Genomic DNA, 16,472 nt, shown 5'->3' with positions numbered 1-16,472 from the left:
ACTAAGAGTCTTCTCTGCTTGAAGAAAAATTTTCATGGGTGTTAAAGGACTACTGCATCAAAAACAAGAGATATAATGGACTTCCTAATACATTATTACCTATTATGGGTTTAGGTTGCACCGCCGGCTTTGCCTCCCGCAGCGGGCGCCCCCTGCCGGCAGCATTCATAACTACACCCAGGGAGCAAAAGCGCTTCTGTTATGGTGCTGTTGTTTGTTCTATTCTATCTATTTTCTAGTAAAGAACTGTTATTCCTTATTCCTTTTTCTAAATTTTTGTCTCTAATCCTCATAATTTCAAAGTTACAATAATTTGGAGGGAGGAGTCTTCTTTCTATTCCAGAAGGGTTTCTGCCTTTCTTGGTAGATATTTATCTTTCAAAGATATTACCTTAGTTATTAAGGTATTGCCTCAATCTTCCTGATAAAGTGACACTCCCTGAATTCCACTGAATAAATGCTCTTGACAACAGGAACTTGCTCTATTTGAATACATTAATTGGAAGGTAGCTAAAATAGACTGCATGTACGACCACAAGTTAGATGTATAGAATTCTAACAGTAGACTCCTAATTTCAAATTAGAAAATACTCTAGCTATACTTTACTTATCCACAGGGTAAACACTCTGTTTTGCATGAGGAGGTGCTAGCATGTAACAGTTCAGAAAGAGAGGTATTCAGACTCTCTAAACTATTGTTGGAAGTGTTATTTACTAAAACTAACACTATAAGGAGAGTATATTATAGGCAATCTTGCATTGCTTGAGATGGCAGGAACACCGGGTGCTGTAGCTTTGAACAGGCCTCTGATCCACATGCATCATGCTGAACAGACCATACCAATAGGTGAGATCCTTCTTTTTTATTTGGTCATTTGAGTTATCTTATAATTTTCTTATAGGACAATAGCTCTATTCGTTACGGATGTTCACAGAATTTCTTGCTGTGTTTGTAGATGAAACCACAGCCATGGAAGTGGCATAACCTCTGCTACCAAGTGGGAGCTTGCCTGCAAGCTACTAACTTACAATGAGCTGGCTGAGTTCATCCTACCTCGTCCCGGCCGGGCCCCAGAAGCCGCGGGCAGGGGGATGGCAGACTGCAGGGCCCTGGCCAAAGTGGAGCTGGCCGAGGCTGCTCATGTCTCCCCGCCAGGTCCCCAACCCGCAGCGCAGCCACCACCCGAGATCATGCAGCTGCGACCACCAGCAGCCCTGCAGCCCATGCAGAGTGGCCCTGGGGCTGGAATTGAATGCACACAAAACCAAAGACCAGCCATGCACCGATCCTGACATGGGCCCAGGCACAGTTCCCGAGTGACCATCTGCAAGCCCCGGCGAGATGTTAACTCTTTCAGTGCTTCAATCCATTCTTGAGTAAGAGAAAGGAACAAGATGCAAGCATGTAAAGGAGCAACATGAAGACATCGAGGTCAGTGAGGAAGAAGGCAAGTCCTAGATGGGAGGGATGACGGGATGCCTTAAACTTGGGGCTGAAATCCTCTTGTAATAGCTATGGAGAAAGACTCTTTTTCCCTGTAATACATAAAGGTATGGGGAGATGAAAATACTCAAATTTATATCGAGCAAAGACCTCCATGCTAAAGTAAGCAGATGATAAAGTAGTTGTAATCTATGAGAAGCTTGAACAGAGAGAGAGAAGAGTGATGAGACCCTGTGCCCCCAGGGAGAGAATAAGACCTCTGTTCCCAGAGATGATTTTAGAGCTAGATAATAAGAACTTTTGCCTTTGAACAGCTCATCTTTAAAACATTTACTTCATAAGTTGACATGGCCCATAAATACGGGTGTGGGAAAAGCTTGTGGAATATGGGTCTTCATGATTGCAGATTTCCCCAGGCAACTGCTATTCGTGACAAAATTGAGAGCCACGAGAGAACTTTTATTTCCTTGTGGAGAAGTCTCCATGACATTAACAAGAGGGACTTCTCTCCCTAATTGAACTGAAGAAAGGCTGTTGTAGAAGTGGTAAACTGACTGAAATTTTAGCTTTTCTTTACATTGTCAATGGGAAGAAAAGGTTGTGGGGGGAGAAGTGTTCTGAAGCTTTTGTCCTGATTTTCATTACTCTTTTTCTTAGTTACTGTTAATACATTTTTCTTTATACCCTTCTAAGGTTTTGAGCCTGCTTTGCGTTTTTCCTAATCCTACCTCACAGCAAGGAGTGCATTGGTGATTGGCCAGCACTAAACCCACTACACTCATTGGTGCATTGGTCAGGAAATCTCAAAATTGGTGAAATTTCAAATTGGCAAACCGCAACCACTATCACTCCACAATGCACGGGGGGCTCTCTGGTCAGGATCATTACATTCCACATATTGATCCACATGGAGTTTACCTTTCCCTAAGACATTAGAGACTGTATGAAGAATACTATGTGCTTCTCAGACTTCATGTACAAGGTGAAATAGAGTAGACATGGTCTGTTCAAGATCACTAGCTCCTCAAATAAAGTATCTTCTGCAAGGTTATCAACATCCTCTCCCAAACCACCAGTGATCTCCTGCCATTTTTACCCACTAACAGGAAAGAGCTCACTCACCCTGTTTACATCCTTCTGTTACTACAGACAGGTTTACACCCCCCACTGGAATTACTGATTCTCAGGGTAAACCTGTAAGTTTTAGGTCAATAGTCCTAATGTTGTATTATGGAGGAACATAAGAAAACATTCAGCAGTCACTGAACTGCAGCAACTAACACGGACAAACCAAGCATAAGACTGACTTCTGTTTACAAACTACAGAAAGGAAGGTGTCTCATGCCTCTTCACATGGGACAGGTGAGGCTGTGAATCTTCCCTCTGCCACCATAAACGTGGAATGCATTTGTCTCTTCATATCCTCACAATGGAAGAAACCATTTCAAAAAGTAACAGACAAAAACCAGCCAGTGCTACACATCCTTAAAACAGTTTGATATTTCTCTAATATATCACCTACTGCAGTATTAACAGTGTCAAATCACAAATAGAGGGTACTTCTTTGGTGTTTTTAAGTTACATTTTATCAGGGACAACTGCATCAAGCCCATTTGAACAAAGCAGGGAAGCTCTCTGCTGCAAGGCTCTACCCTTAAAATACCCCCTTGCCCATGCCTCAAAGCAGAGCATCTCTTCCAGTCTTCATAGCAAGCCATACCAGCACCAAATCAAGGCAGAATCCAAATTCTGTTTCTCAAATTACGTTAGTCATTGTGACAACTAATTTTTCTGCTCCAGCTGGATAGCTAAATCAGAGCTGACAGGCTAGCTAATACACTGAAAAGATTGATGTCTCAAGGTATTTTGGGATGCATGGCAGGGGAAGGCAGGGTAGGTAAGACCTTGCCCTGCTAACACAGTGAAATACCCCCTACCCCTAGAGCCTGTATCCTAGCTCCACAGTGTCTGCCAGTCATCAGCACACAGGAGGCGTGCTCCACTCTTGCCTAACTCAGCTTCTGACTTGTCAAATGACCAGAAGTTCCACCTGTGGGGAAGGCCCAAGAAGGCCAAGGGGTATTTAAGGCTTAAAATGAGGCCAGTGCACCCTTTGATCCTACCTTCCTCTTGGAATTTGTACCTGAATGCTGCTAGAATGCAGGAGTTGGCTTTTCTATATCTTTCATATGTATGCTTTTCTATATATTTCCTGTCTTTCTGCTTTCCAATTCCCTCTTCTTGAAACATTCTGAGTAACTTAACATTGAACGGGTTTAAATCTGCTAAATTGAATGGGCCAAACTAATGCTTTGAGCAGTGTTTAACATTGATTGGATGTTGTACTAAATCTTTTGCCAAAATTCCCTGACTTTTTGCAGTTTGCTAGTAAACTTATGTCTTGTTTTGACCTTTTGAGAATATCTGGTCGGTGTTTCTCCCATGCATCCAACCCAGGGTTCTTGAACCACTGTATAGTCCTTTTATTAGAGCTTTACACAGAGGTGCTTGCAACAGAGGAGGAAAAGAGTGCACTGGCTGCCCTATGCCCAGACTGGACTATAGAGCCTGGCAGAGTACACTTAAAGCAACCCCTGAAGCTATATAAGATTCACCATCAGCTTTCCATTTTACTTCCTAACGCATTTACTACCAGCTTCAACGCAAAACACCAATCCTGATATAAAGTAGACCTGAGAGACACAAAAAATTCAGAATCAACTGGTCCTAGACACTCCAAATCCCTTAGAAGCAGTGAAAGTGCCACTTCAAACATTATAGGAAAGTCCATTTCTATTGGTCAACTATCATTATATGAGACATTTCTAAAATGAAAAATAACAAACATTATTTCGACAAAAAGATGGTAAGTGAGCCAACTGGGTAAGTCTCTGCTGGACCTGCTGTGTGTGAACAGTAAAGGACTGGTGGGTGATGTGACAGCTGGAGACCACCTTGTGCATAGTGATCATAAAATTATATAGCTTTTGTTATTTGGAGAAGTAAAGAAAGGGATCAGCAGAAATGTTACCTTGGACTTCTGGAGGGCAGTCTTCAGCCAGTTTGGGACACTGGTTGACATAATCCATTGGAAGGCAGTCCTGAGAAAGCAAAGGGGTCCAAAAAGGCTGAACATTTTTCCAGAAGGAAATTAAAGACACAAGACCAGGCTATCCCCCATTGGGAATCTTGTTCTGGATATTTTGTTGAATTTAATTTTTTTAATTAACTTGGGAATCTCTTCAATTAATATGCCCATGCTAACAGAACTGTTAATAACTTTTCTTTAAAAAAACTACTAGAAATCCTTGTTTTAAGAAAGAATGTACTGATGCTTTACCCCTACCCCAGAAAAAGTCCTTATCTGACTCTTATGGTTTCATATTGGAGCTGCAGTTTCCCCTGTGCCATAAAATGTCCAGCTTCAATGGGGTGGTTTAGAGGAAGTGCAGGAAAAGAAAGGTCCTCCACCACATGCCAAATAAAGTTTTAGCAGAGTTTTGTACATGCTGAAATCCTCCAAAGTATCTTTTTATCTTCAGAATACCTATGATTAAGAACTAATCAATACTTAAGAGGTTTTACTGAATAAGTACACAACAAAAAGCAAAGAGTTAACAGCACAGACAATGATCTATGTGATGACCAAAGTGTGTCTCCTATTTAATAAACAGGCCTAAGTAGACCTGCTACTTACAAGGTATCTCAACAGGGAAGGAATTTTATTTTCCAGGTCCAGGAGACATCCAGAGACAGAAAGCTTTAGTTTTGCATTGTCAAGATGGCTGTTCTTTGAAAACAGTTCTGGTGAAGCAGAGGTACTCTCAGGATTGCAAAGGTCCTGAAACCTGCCTTGTTTTGAGAAATACTCCCAGAAGAGTAGCAATTTCAAAGCAGAAAATACCTGCTACAAGTCCAAAAGAATGATTCCTCTCAGACCAAAGCTCCTGCTGGCCTCATGAAAAGTTCAACACAGGGGCAGTGCCACATCAAACACTTCAGAATTGCCACTGCAGGTGCTACTGGTGTCCGAATTGTGATGTGCCAGCTCAAAGCATTAAAGTTCTTAACAGTATTCACTGTCTGCAGGGAGTATATTACAGACAAAAACTCACACCATTCCAGAAAATACCTTCTTCCTTGTGCAGCTCCTCTGTTCTATGGCAGTACTGTCAAACAGTAGCATACTAGGTTAAGAAAAAACAATTCAAACTCACTCTTTCAAAGGCAGAAAGATACTTATTAAGAATGTGAAGATCAGATCTTACTATTCTACAGATTTTGCTCTGTCCTGTTAGCATCTCTGTATTCAAAATAAAAGACAAAACATCCAGTTTTGGTCAGTAAAGTGTCCATTTAATAAACTCCTTAGCCACATTTCTCACCCCTCCTTCCCCCCATTAAGTTTCAATTTGCACTTAAGCAGATGACACAATTTGATGGTGTACAACTTAAGTTTTTAAATTTGCACTCTTAATGCTAAGAGTACCAGGGGCTAGTATTTGACAAAATTACATAGAAGTCAGATGTGCCCATGCAAAAGAAGCCGATCTTTATATACAGTCCCTATTTTTTCTTATAAATTTAAATATTTTTAAAAATGTATTTTCAAAACATATAAAGTTTAGGGGATACCCCAAATGTATCTTAAAATAAAATGCTTTCTGGTTTCAAAGGTTATTTCAACAATGAAAACTAAATTGCACCAGATAAAAGGCACTTGTGTTGTGTGATGTCTTAGGCAAGTATATGTTAGTTTCATAACAGTGTTCTTGCATTCATGCAGCTGTCTCTGAGCATCAAGCATCATTAAAGCAGCCAAAAGAGATCGTGAGTAAACTTGATTCCACAGTTGTAAAAACATACAGCATTGTGCTCCATCTTTGACTCTAGAATCAAACACTACTGAAAAATTGCTGTCATTCACATGGGAATTCAAACTACCTTTCATTCTCTCATAAATTACAAAAAGTATGTCATTTAATTATGAAACTAAACCACCAGTGAATAGCTCAGTGTTCAAATAGTTTGTGCCACTGAAAGTCTGTATTTATAAACAAGCTAGGGACTAGTTATTCAAGGAGCAGTGCATTGTATTTTCAATTTCCATTTCACTGTTGAGATAAAAGCGCAGTCCTATTTGCCTTCATCTTCTCCAGCCTCTTCATTAAATGGTTATTGGTCATCTCCATTTCTTCTATCTTATCCAGTGCTGTTCTTAACTATAAAATGGAAAAAAGTTATTATCACTTTAGTTTATTTGGACTTTGTGCTGTTCTCAAGCTTGGTAAGAGGAATAAAAATATTATGTTTTGTAAGTGTGCCACAGAAGTTAAGATAAAACTTCCATTACTGCAGGCAGATGAAACATAATTAAGCTCTATAAATAATTGTGATGGAACTGAAACATGAAGTGTATGCATTCTAAAAGAACTAGGTGCCTGCAACCTCCCATTACATTAAAACAATTTATCTAGAGCAAGGTAAAGTACTCTCCACCATTATTACATGCATAGAGATATGTATTCTCATCACAGGTAGCAGGCATCATGCTAGTGATGCAGCAGCCCTTAAGCAAGAATGATCAACAGCTCAGTTAAATACAGCTTCTTCCCAGAATCCTGTGAGATCCTGGAAAATTCCGAGGCTATCACTTGACATAGGGACCATTCATCTCTCTAGCAATATTCTGTAGAAAGATTACTTTAAAATATTACAAGTTATCACATTTAGAAAAAAATACCACTTAGATGCTTCCTTTCAACAAGTACAGCAGGGAATCGTAGTTATCATTACTTTAACATGCTAGATGTCTTCTGAATGTCATATTGAGACTTGAAGGTCATCTTAAAAAACAATTAAAAGATGTAATCAAAGATTACAAGAAATCAGAGCTTGGAGGCAAAAGTCAGAGCAGCTCAAGACAGAAAGAAACATACAGCTGGAAAAGAAACCAAGTCAGTTACCTCTCGCTGAAGCTTCCTTTTTTCAGCTTTGAGTTCATCTTCTACTTTTTCTGCATTTTCTGCTGCATTTTTATACCTTGCAACCTGTCCCTCAAGTCGTCCAATCTGTAAACCCAAACAAGACAAAAAGGAAGATACTCAGGTGGTCCACCTGGAGTTCACCTACCACCAGCTGCTCTTCCAAAAACACAGCTGAGAAGACCCAGGAAGTTAAGGAACTAAGCAGAGAGAAGAGTTGGAATACAAAAATATTAAGAATTGGGAAACACATGGGATTAAAAATGAACATGAAAAGCTGAAAAGCAGAAACTGTATGAAAAGATCCAAAGTAGAAAGCAGACTGTGAACTGTTATCAGGACATGATGAAAGACATCTTGAGCCCAAGCACAGAGTTCAGCAGTAAGGAGAGGACTTGAGACAAATCCTAATTGCAACCTGCAGATGTTAAAACCCACTGGCTGGATTATTCTATGTCCCTGCTAGCCTTAAATCCACATGATAGGTTACTAGACTGAATCTGTGCACAAGAGAAAAGATATGCATCTATGATTTAAATTACAATATTTCATTTAATTTTTTTAGGTAATAAGCTGTAATTAAGTTCCTAAAATATGAAAGTATAGCAGATTATAAAGAATTGAAGTTACTAGTTCAAGAAAACCAATTTATGTAACCTAATTACTCATAAGAAAGTTGTATTGTGGAAGGTACAAAATTTACTCTCTGATGTTGATAGTTCTACATCTATGAAAACAATCACACTTTGTAAGTTAATAACATGGTTTTACAGCTCAGCACCGTAAGATTTTCTCTTATGGTTAGGCTGTGCACAGGTATTTAATTGCAGGAAATATGAAAAAATGTGGTGTCATTCTATGCAAATTAAATATCAAACAGTAAATCAAATTACAAAATATGCTTTCTAGTTTTTGTTGAAAAAAGTATTGCAAAAGTGTGCAGTGTAATAACATATATGAAAAAAGACACTTACATTTTGTTCCAAAGTAGTTATATCTTGTTCAGCTTTTGAAAGCTTAAATTTGTATTCACTAATTTGTCTGTTGGCATCTCCTAGACAAAAATTGACATGAATGTGTTAGTCAAAGCAACTCTCTAAAGTAGTAGTTTCCTTTTTAATTAAAATTCATTAAAAATACCATTTTATTGAGAAACCCATACCCAGGATCACAAAGAGGTAAATGTTCTTTCAGCAGTCTTACAAGAGTACAGAAAGGAAATAATTTTGTTTTATTTAGAGAACACAACTACTGTCTCTATATAATGTGCATTAAATCTCAGGTACACCAATGAGATACACACCTTGTTTTAAAACACATGTTTAGATCAGCGAACTAATTCCTTGCAGAATAGAATCAATATAATAATCAACAGACACTGCAAAATGCCAGACCACAATAAACATAATACCAGCAGCATTCAGCTTAGACATCTGTAATAGTATTTGAATAAGGATCATCACAAGGCTTGAACCTGACTGACAAACTCTTAAGGAGCTTTGCAATTTATTTTGGTGTTACATTTGAGCCCTCACATTGCCAGTGCTTTGTTCATGTTCATTAACACAAGCATATTAAATAACAGTCTCTCAAACAAATAAGTTTTCAGCTGAATAGCTTGCTTGTAATGAAAAGCATCTTATGCTTCTATGAAGCAACACTAAATATTAAGTTAAATTTTCATGCTTTGCTTCAGGACAGTAGTCTTCTAGACTAGGTTTCTATATCAAACATTGAACAAAATAATCCCATAGAATATGTATTTTTAAAAAAATCTCATCTGAAATTCTATTGTCTAAAAATTGTATCCAAGTAGTGGCACCCACTTTAGGCAAGGTTATCAACTGAAAAATACCTTCCCAAAATGTTCTCCAACACTGAAAGAGGCAGATTTTTAAGGTATTCTGCAGTGAGAAGTCATATTGCAACAAAGACATATTCCAACAAAAACCTATCTATACAACAATATAGTCACTTACAATACTGCTAGTGCACAAGAGGAGTTGGAAGTCCTCTCTGCAAGAAGAAAAACTCCGAACAGTAACCATATACCTACTTTGCATTTCAATTAGCTGCAAGTCAGAGCCATTTTCCAAGTCTATTGAATCTGGATTCATGCTATCACTTTTAGAGTATTTCTGTCGTTCTTCTTCTAACTGCATCTTCAGTTTTCTAACCTGAAAAAGAAAGTGTTTCTTTATGAAAAAAAGACTCCCAGAAGTTCAGTAGTTCTGTATCTAAATGTTCAATGGTAAAAAGGCAGAGTAGTCCTGAGATACCACTGTCTGAGAAGGTTCTGTAAACAACAATAGCAGAGCGATGCAGGGGAGTCACTCCCTGAGGTCTGTGGCTGTAGGCCCCCATCCCCATCGCTGGGCAAGTGCCCTCTGCATGTCAGTGCACAATCCAAGCCCACCGGTTTGGTTAGTACTGCAGGGATATCTGCACAGTGCAGGAGCACCTTGTAACTAACACAGCTCACTTTTCAGAAGAGGAGATTGTATTAAATTCCATTTATGGATTTCTTCTACTGTGTATCTTTTCCACTCCAAACACACACAAAGATATTGAACACTACCCTAGTGAGCTTACAGACAATAATCCATGGCTTTTTTAGGGGCCCTTTCTCACACTCCACCTGGAAACAATGGTCCTAGGCAAGTCTGTAGGGCACGTTAATAGTTTTTAATAGTTCCATTTCGTACTACAGCGCCTGTCTCTCAGTTTTTCCAGTAGTCAGGGAACATAGATTTCTCAGCTATGTGCCCTGCATATGGACATTATGAAAGAAGTAGGAGCTACTTTTTGGACACTCTCATAAAAATATAGTTCTACAGATTAGCAGTATGTGAGTTAACCTGCAAAATCTCCATTCATTATACAAATCAAATATATGATCAGTAATTTTTAAATTATACACTGATAAATATGTGCTTACATATTTATATATATTTAACACCATAACTTATTGGCAGTCCAAGAAAAGTTTCTATACTATAAGGTTCATTCACAGCAAACTGAAATATTGACAACAATGGTTTAAATTTGCAATGTCTTCAACTAAAAAGGCAAGAAGTGTAGTATTCTTAACAATTGCTCAATGGCTCTATGTTTGCCCGAGTCCTTTCTTCTCAAAACAGCTGTATTTGAACACAATTATTTTAATAATATTAATTTTATCCATGAGTTACCAAAATGATCAATGAAATAGTATCACTCAGCAATTTTGAAGAAAATGTCACCTGAGATTATGAGAGTGTAATTGTACTGACTTTAATATTTCTGCATAACACAAAATAAAAGAAAGAGCTTTAAGGATATGCACTAATAGCAAAGTCAGGATCAAGTTAGATTTCAGCTAACCAGTGAAATGAAGTTTCTTTACCAACCAAGATCAAAGTCTCATGGATAAGGACACTAGCAAGAGGAACGACTAATTCCTGGTAGTCAGTGAGGTAAAAACTTGATATTTTATTTTGCTTTAGTGCTTATGTATTTGATTAAGCACCTTTGTGCTTAACATTTGTTTATTACTTATATATAAATAGACTGCAAAATGATACACAAAGGTATACTTCTGAAATGAGTAACTTAATTTACCTGGGACAGTAATTCCTCCTTTTCTCCAGCCAGTTTTCGTAGCCTGATATCTAAAACCAAAGAATCCAATTAAAAATCAGATAAATCTGTAACTAAGAATATGTTTTCCATAACTTTTTGTTCCATTCCAAATGAAATGTTCATCAAAGCTAATAGCACTGGGACCACAAAACTTTGATACTTTGCTAATAACACAACAACCTTCAATAAATAGCAGGTAAAAGGGAAAAATACTTCATTCACACTGTTTATTAGTATAACAATTCTAAAAGCAAGACCTCAAGTTTTTAATAAATCTTTAAAGCAAATTAAAAACTGATGATTTTTTTAATACTAAAACAGTTTTGTCCCAATATCTAGAACAGCCATTTCCAACAGAAGTTTTTTCTGATTGTGTATTCTTTTCCCTGTCTTATTTGAAGGTTGTCGTCTCTTCAGGGAAGCCACTGTTTTCCCTGTATATTTAGAAAGTTTGCAAAAATGGTTCCCAAATGACAAAAAAAGTACCTGGAAAGGGACCCACAGGAATGCAGCAATATATCTACTTATTCACAAAATCAGTAATGACTACAAGCCATTGCTACAATCAAGCAACACTGTACTAAGACTAGAGCAGCTAGTCTTGTAACTTTGACAGAAATTAAGCATAATAACATTTGTATTCCCCTGTGAGGGAGCCACAGCAGAAATGCATATCTAGTCTAGTTTCTGTCAATATAAAAATATGTAACTATTACATATTATGTACAAGTAAAATTCAATTATATAGATTTTTTTCTACATGTTAACAGAGTTTTACAGTGGATTGACTTTGCATACAATAACTTGCCCAACCTAAGGATCAAAGCAAGTTCAAGTAACTTAACCCCAAATCCCTCAATTAGTGTCTCTGTTGTCCCTGTCATTTTATGAATGCTTTTAAAACTTCTTTTTCTAATGAATGTGATGGAACACTGCACTTGATGTTCTTTCATTGATTACGTATACTTCTAAAGAATTATTTTCATGAAACACAATGGAAAACATACTAATCTAGAAGATGATGCTTTTAAGCAATATGTTTTCTGTTAGTATTAGAACAGGAACTGAACCAAGAGAATTAATCTGTTTCAAACATCTAAGCACATATTTTTTCTTACTCAAAAGATACACGTCTTTTTACTCAGAACAAATAAAAATTAAAATCAATCCTGAAAGTTGTGTAAGCATATATTCCAGAAGCATCACAAGTGCTTGCATCTGCAAATGTAAGTCACACACACTGTGAGTGAGAGGAAACAAAGCCCTCAAAAACTCTATAAAGTATGCTAGGATACTTTTACCTAGTGGTCCTTCTCCTGCAGATTCCAAGACCTGAGCAGCTTCCTGTGATACAACCGTTATTGTACCAACCACTGATTCATGGTTTAGATCACCATTTGGTGTGCCATCTGGAATTATAACTAATCCATGTTTCTAAAAATGCAAAACAAAAAATAAACTAGTCATACAACAGAAGTGCTAAATATAAATCAACAGATAAATTTTTAAAGAGCCTTTCAAGTTCATTGAAACAGTTGCAATGATATAGACCATTTATCCTACCCTAAGGTCAGGTTTTCAGAGTGGACAAGAATAGTAACCATTCTTCCTCCTTTTTACTGACCTTGATTTCATGCCCCATTCCTGGATTTGTTACTGTAAAGTAACTACTGCGAACATACCTGTCCTCTCTTCATTGTTTCCTTCAGGTCAGCCAACTCCTCTCTGAGCTCATCTCGCTCATTCTTAATGCAGGCAAAGTAATCTTTCTGTCTTTCTAGGGCCTGGGCTCAGGCAGATAGCAAGAAAAAGAATGGCACAGAGAAAAAGCATATGACAGCAGAAAGATTTTCTACAAGTAAATACAAATAGCTCAATATAAGAAATTAAATGTGCTTTTTAAATATATAGTAACATACAGCCCTGATAACTGCCTTCTACAAGTTGCATCTAACTTCATGCTTCATTTGTCATGATTTTTTTTCCAGACAAGTCTTAGATTTTTTGAGAGATTTTCTTACTCAGTGAATTCTAGCCTTTGGTAAATTTTGATAAACTAAATTGAGTACCAAAAGAGTAAGTGATTCTTCTTCATACAGGCACTCTGCAGCAATAAACAAAATTTGCTGAAACTCAAATGGCAAAGATCCTAAATCATTACATCTACTGAACTAATTTCTCTGCCTTTTATAAGGTACAGAAGTAGAAATCATACCCAATGGAAGACCTTTAATGTATCCACTCATGAATACTAGTTTATTTACTTGATGCTTAAGGGTTACAACACCATTTACTAAACCCAAAGCAATCAGTTTTAGAGGAAAAAAAAGCAGCAAACACTAGTAGCACTATTTTAGCACAAAAAAGTATGTCAGCTAGAAGTATAATATGGGTGAAGATAGGTTTGCCTAGCTAAGCTGGAGAGGTTACCTGGCAGTTAGTTGGTCACATTTACTTGACTGGGCAGCATACAATACTGCATGCATTAAAAATAATCCTCATCATAAAGAAAGTGCAAAACTATACACAGTTTGGCCAAGAAAATGATCCAACTAAACATTATGTTATGCATGAATGTGTAGGAATGGACTGATACCATGAAAGAAATGCAGGTGTATATATTTGTTCTGTACTTGCCTCATGTAACTTCAGTATGCTAAATTTTAATAATAATCTAGAATCTGTATACTAGAGCAATATTTAAAGGCATTACTTAGTTTCAACAGAAAATTTTGACAAGTGCTGTTACACTTGATTTATTCATATGTAAATGTAACATTTAAAATAAAGGCAATTCAACATGAATGAAAACAGTAGCTGACGTCTTAATTTTAAAATTTGTAAGATGTCCTTTTATTTCCTAGATCTCTAACTACATTATAAATAGCGTGACAAACCTTATAATTATATAATTTTGTGCTCTAGTTAAAAGACACATATATCTTTTTAATTTCTGAAGAACAGTGGAAGAGATAGAAGGGGAAGTAAGCTCACCACTAGAGGAATTGACACAGTGGCCCAGGATCACAGACACAGACTGTATGTACTTAACAGTGTCCTGTGATGATGCTGACCTTCCCCAGACATATTTTCTATCCTTACTCCCTAATAACACAAGTGCTGGAAAACAGAAAATTCTGATGGGGGAGGAAGTGAAACTGATATAACTATGTATATCTACCTATGTAGATGTAAGTAATCATTATTCAAAACTAGTAAAAATCCTAGTGTTTGTACACTCAGGGTTTAATTTAATATGACATGGATTTTGCAAAAAATCTACCTCTGCAATTCTTCTGTTGGGGCAGGAAGCAGAAATCAGGACAACAAAGTTCTGCAGACAGATTTTACCATACTTATATGAGCAAAATCTGATAATATGCCAGAATCCAGAGATGTTTGGAATCCTATTTTCTAAATATTCCAAAAGCCTTTGTAACTTTTATACCAAACTAAGAGTTGCCATTACTAAATGAAAATTTGGAGCCACTAAACAATAGAGTAACTGTGTATTTCAGGAATATAATCCAATGTTGTAACTCAGTGTCCTCAAACTGATCTAATTTAAGATCAAATATAAGCACAAATTTCAAGCACTGTAAAAACAGGACAACATAAGAAGGCAGGTGTAAAACGAAGTTCTGCTATTTTGTTCTGTTTGCCTCCCTTTCTTTTTCTGAAACAGATAAAATGTCTTATATGCATTGTAAAATTCGGTTACAATTTTAGTTATAAAACTACATTGTGATGCATAGCAGAGACTTCTAAAGCTGGAATAGAGTAAAAATTAGCAACAGGAGGGAGAAAGGCTCAAAAACTGTGAGCTAAGAAAAGTATGTAAGTATTTTTAAATATAGGAAACAAGAGAGCTGGATTTTTACATTTTCTTCTCTAAGAGAGTTCAATTCTGAGAATTAAAAAAAAAAACTAACTAGAAAAATAATCAGTTATGGTGTTTACAAGAATACAAACTGTCAGGGTAATTTTGGCTAAAGGAAAATATATCTATCTTGTCATTCTGGCTGGTAGGTATATTTGAATATAGGATATACTCGTACTAATTCTGGCAATGCATTTGAAAGAGCACAAAAATATTGCATGAATTGAGACAGTCCAATATACAAATGTGAGAAATAAGTATGGAAAGGATAGGGTAAATTAAAGATAAAAAGCTTTCAGAAGAATGTTCAGAAAACTTTAGAATGTTGAAGTTTTTTTATGATGGAAGAGAAAGACTGAAACATGAAAAAAGGTAAGATAGCATAGTTTTTGAACTGGCCACCACCAGTTAAAAGGCAACTTTTCAAGGTGACTTGAACTCCAGTAAATAAAACAATTTCCAAAGAAATCTGCATATATTGCAATATGGTACAAAATTCAGGTGGAAAGAAATAACCCCTGAGCTGTCAAGAGGCAGACAATTAATTTTTAAAGACTTTCCAAATAACTCCCTATTGCCACCAGGCAATCTACTTGTGCCCTAAAACAGCCACAAGTTCAGAGACACGTAGTCATCACCGATGGTAAGGCTGACTCAGTTCTACGACATCTGCCTGCCCAGAAGCAAAGCTGACAAACCCTGCCTGACCTACATTAGCTGCATAGTATCAGCACAGTTCTTTCTGTACCACCCTCCTTCCTATACAGGAACCTTAGGGATGCTCCTCCAAAGGTCACCTACAACCATTGTTTCAATTATGATTCTCAACACCCAAAGTATTTCATGTATCACATCACAAAACCAGCTTGGTTCAGTGTTGCATCCAAGCTAACCAATTATGCAACTATCAGTAGTACAATACAGGAATGCACAAGTTGGTTGCAGAAGTTAATTCAAGATCATATCTTTTACCACTACGCATGCCATCAAAAGTTTTGCAAAAAAATTGTAAATTTGTATGTGTAACAGTTCATGTCATAGATTTAATTAGTACTACTTTTCATTAAGAAAGTAAAGTGTGGCTCATTTTCTGAAGAAAAGAAAGACTGCAAAACATTTTATTTAAGTTGGGAGTGGCCTTAATTTCTTTGGAGTACACAGAATTCCTTGGGGTGTAGAGGGCATCCATCTACTTCTAAATTTAAAAAAACAGCTTTCCTCCTATATTTCATTCATACCCCTATTTTTTTATCTTTCCAATTATTTGTCTCCTGGAGATGAAACACTTCTTTGGTTATGGAGTCTATATTCTCCTGCATACGTTGATTCGCCTGTGGTAAATAGGATGAGGGAAGAATAAGAGAGGAAAGAGAAGTAAGGAAATGGAAAAAAAATAACCCAAACATTAAAATAGATAAAGGAAACTAAGTATAAAAGTCAACTGAAGAGTTTATGAGCATGAAGTTACAGAAACAGTGTGCAGTTTAATGTAATGTATTTCTCATTAATTCATGCAAGAGAATGGTATTTAATTCTATTCAAT

The 16,472-nt window shown here is 36.9% G+C and overlaps 1 protein-coding gene across 6 annotated transcripts in view; it reads right to left on the bottom strand.

The window, feature by feature from the left end:
• Positions 1–5,778: 5,778 nt before the first annotated feature.
• The window catches only part of LRRFIP2 (LRR binding FLII interacting protein 2), a 53,130-nt gene continuing 42,436 nt past the window's right edge, over positions 5,779–16,472 (bottom strand). For 2 of the 6 annotated variants that reach the window (XM_021546563.3, XM_021546553.3), the window contains 8 exons: positions 16,168–16,260; positions 12,732–12,833; positions 12,351–12,483; positions 11,029–11,078; positions 9,485–9,605; positions 8,403–8,482; positions 7,411–7,515; positions 5,779–6,666 (listed from right to left, as the gene is read on the bottom strand). In XM_021546563.3, the coding sequence (XP_021402238.1) occupies positions 6,556–6,666; positions 7,411–7,515; positions 8,403–8,482; positions 9,485–9,605; positions 11,029–11,078; positions 12,351–12,483; positions 12,732–12,833; positions 16,168–16,260 (795 nt within the window). In that variant the 3' untranslated portion in view covers positions 5,779–6,555. The remainder of the gene's footprint in view (positions 6,667–7,410; positions 7,516–8,402; positions 8,483–9,484; positions 9,606–11,028; positions 11,079–12,350; positions 12,484–12,731; positions 12,834–16,167; positions 16,261–16,472) is intronic. The other 4 variants (XM_021546571.3, XM_021546578.2, XM_021546586.3 and 1 more) reach the window with 2 other exon arrangements.

This window comes from Lonchura striata, chromosome 1, assembly GCF_046129695.1.
Source record: "Lonchura striata isolate bLonStr1 chromosome 1, bLonStr1.mat, whole genome shotgun sequence".
Lineage (NCBI taxonomy): Eukaryota > Metazoa > Chordata > Aves > Passeriformes > Estrildidae > Lonchura > Lonchura striata.
This window is presented reverse-complemented; position numbering and strand designations above follow the sequence as displayed.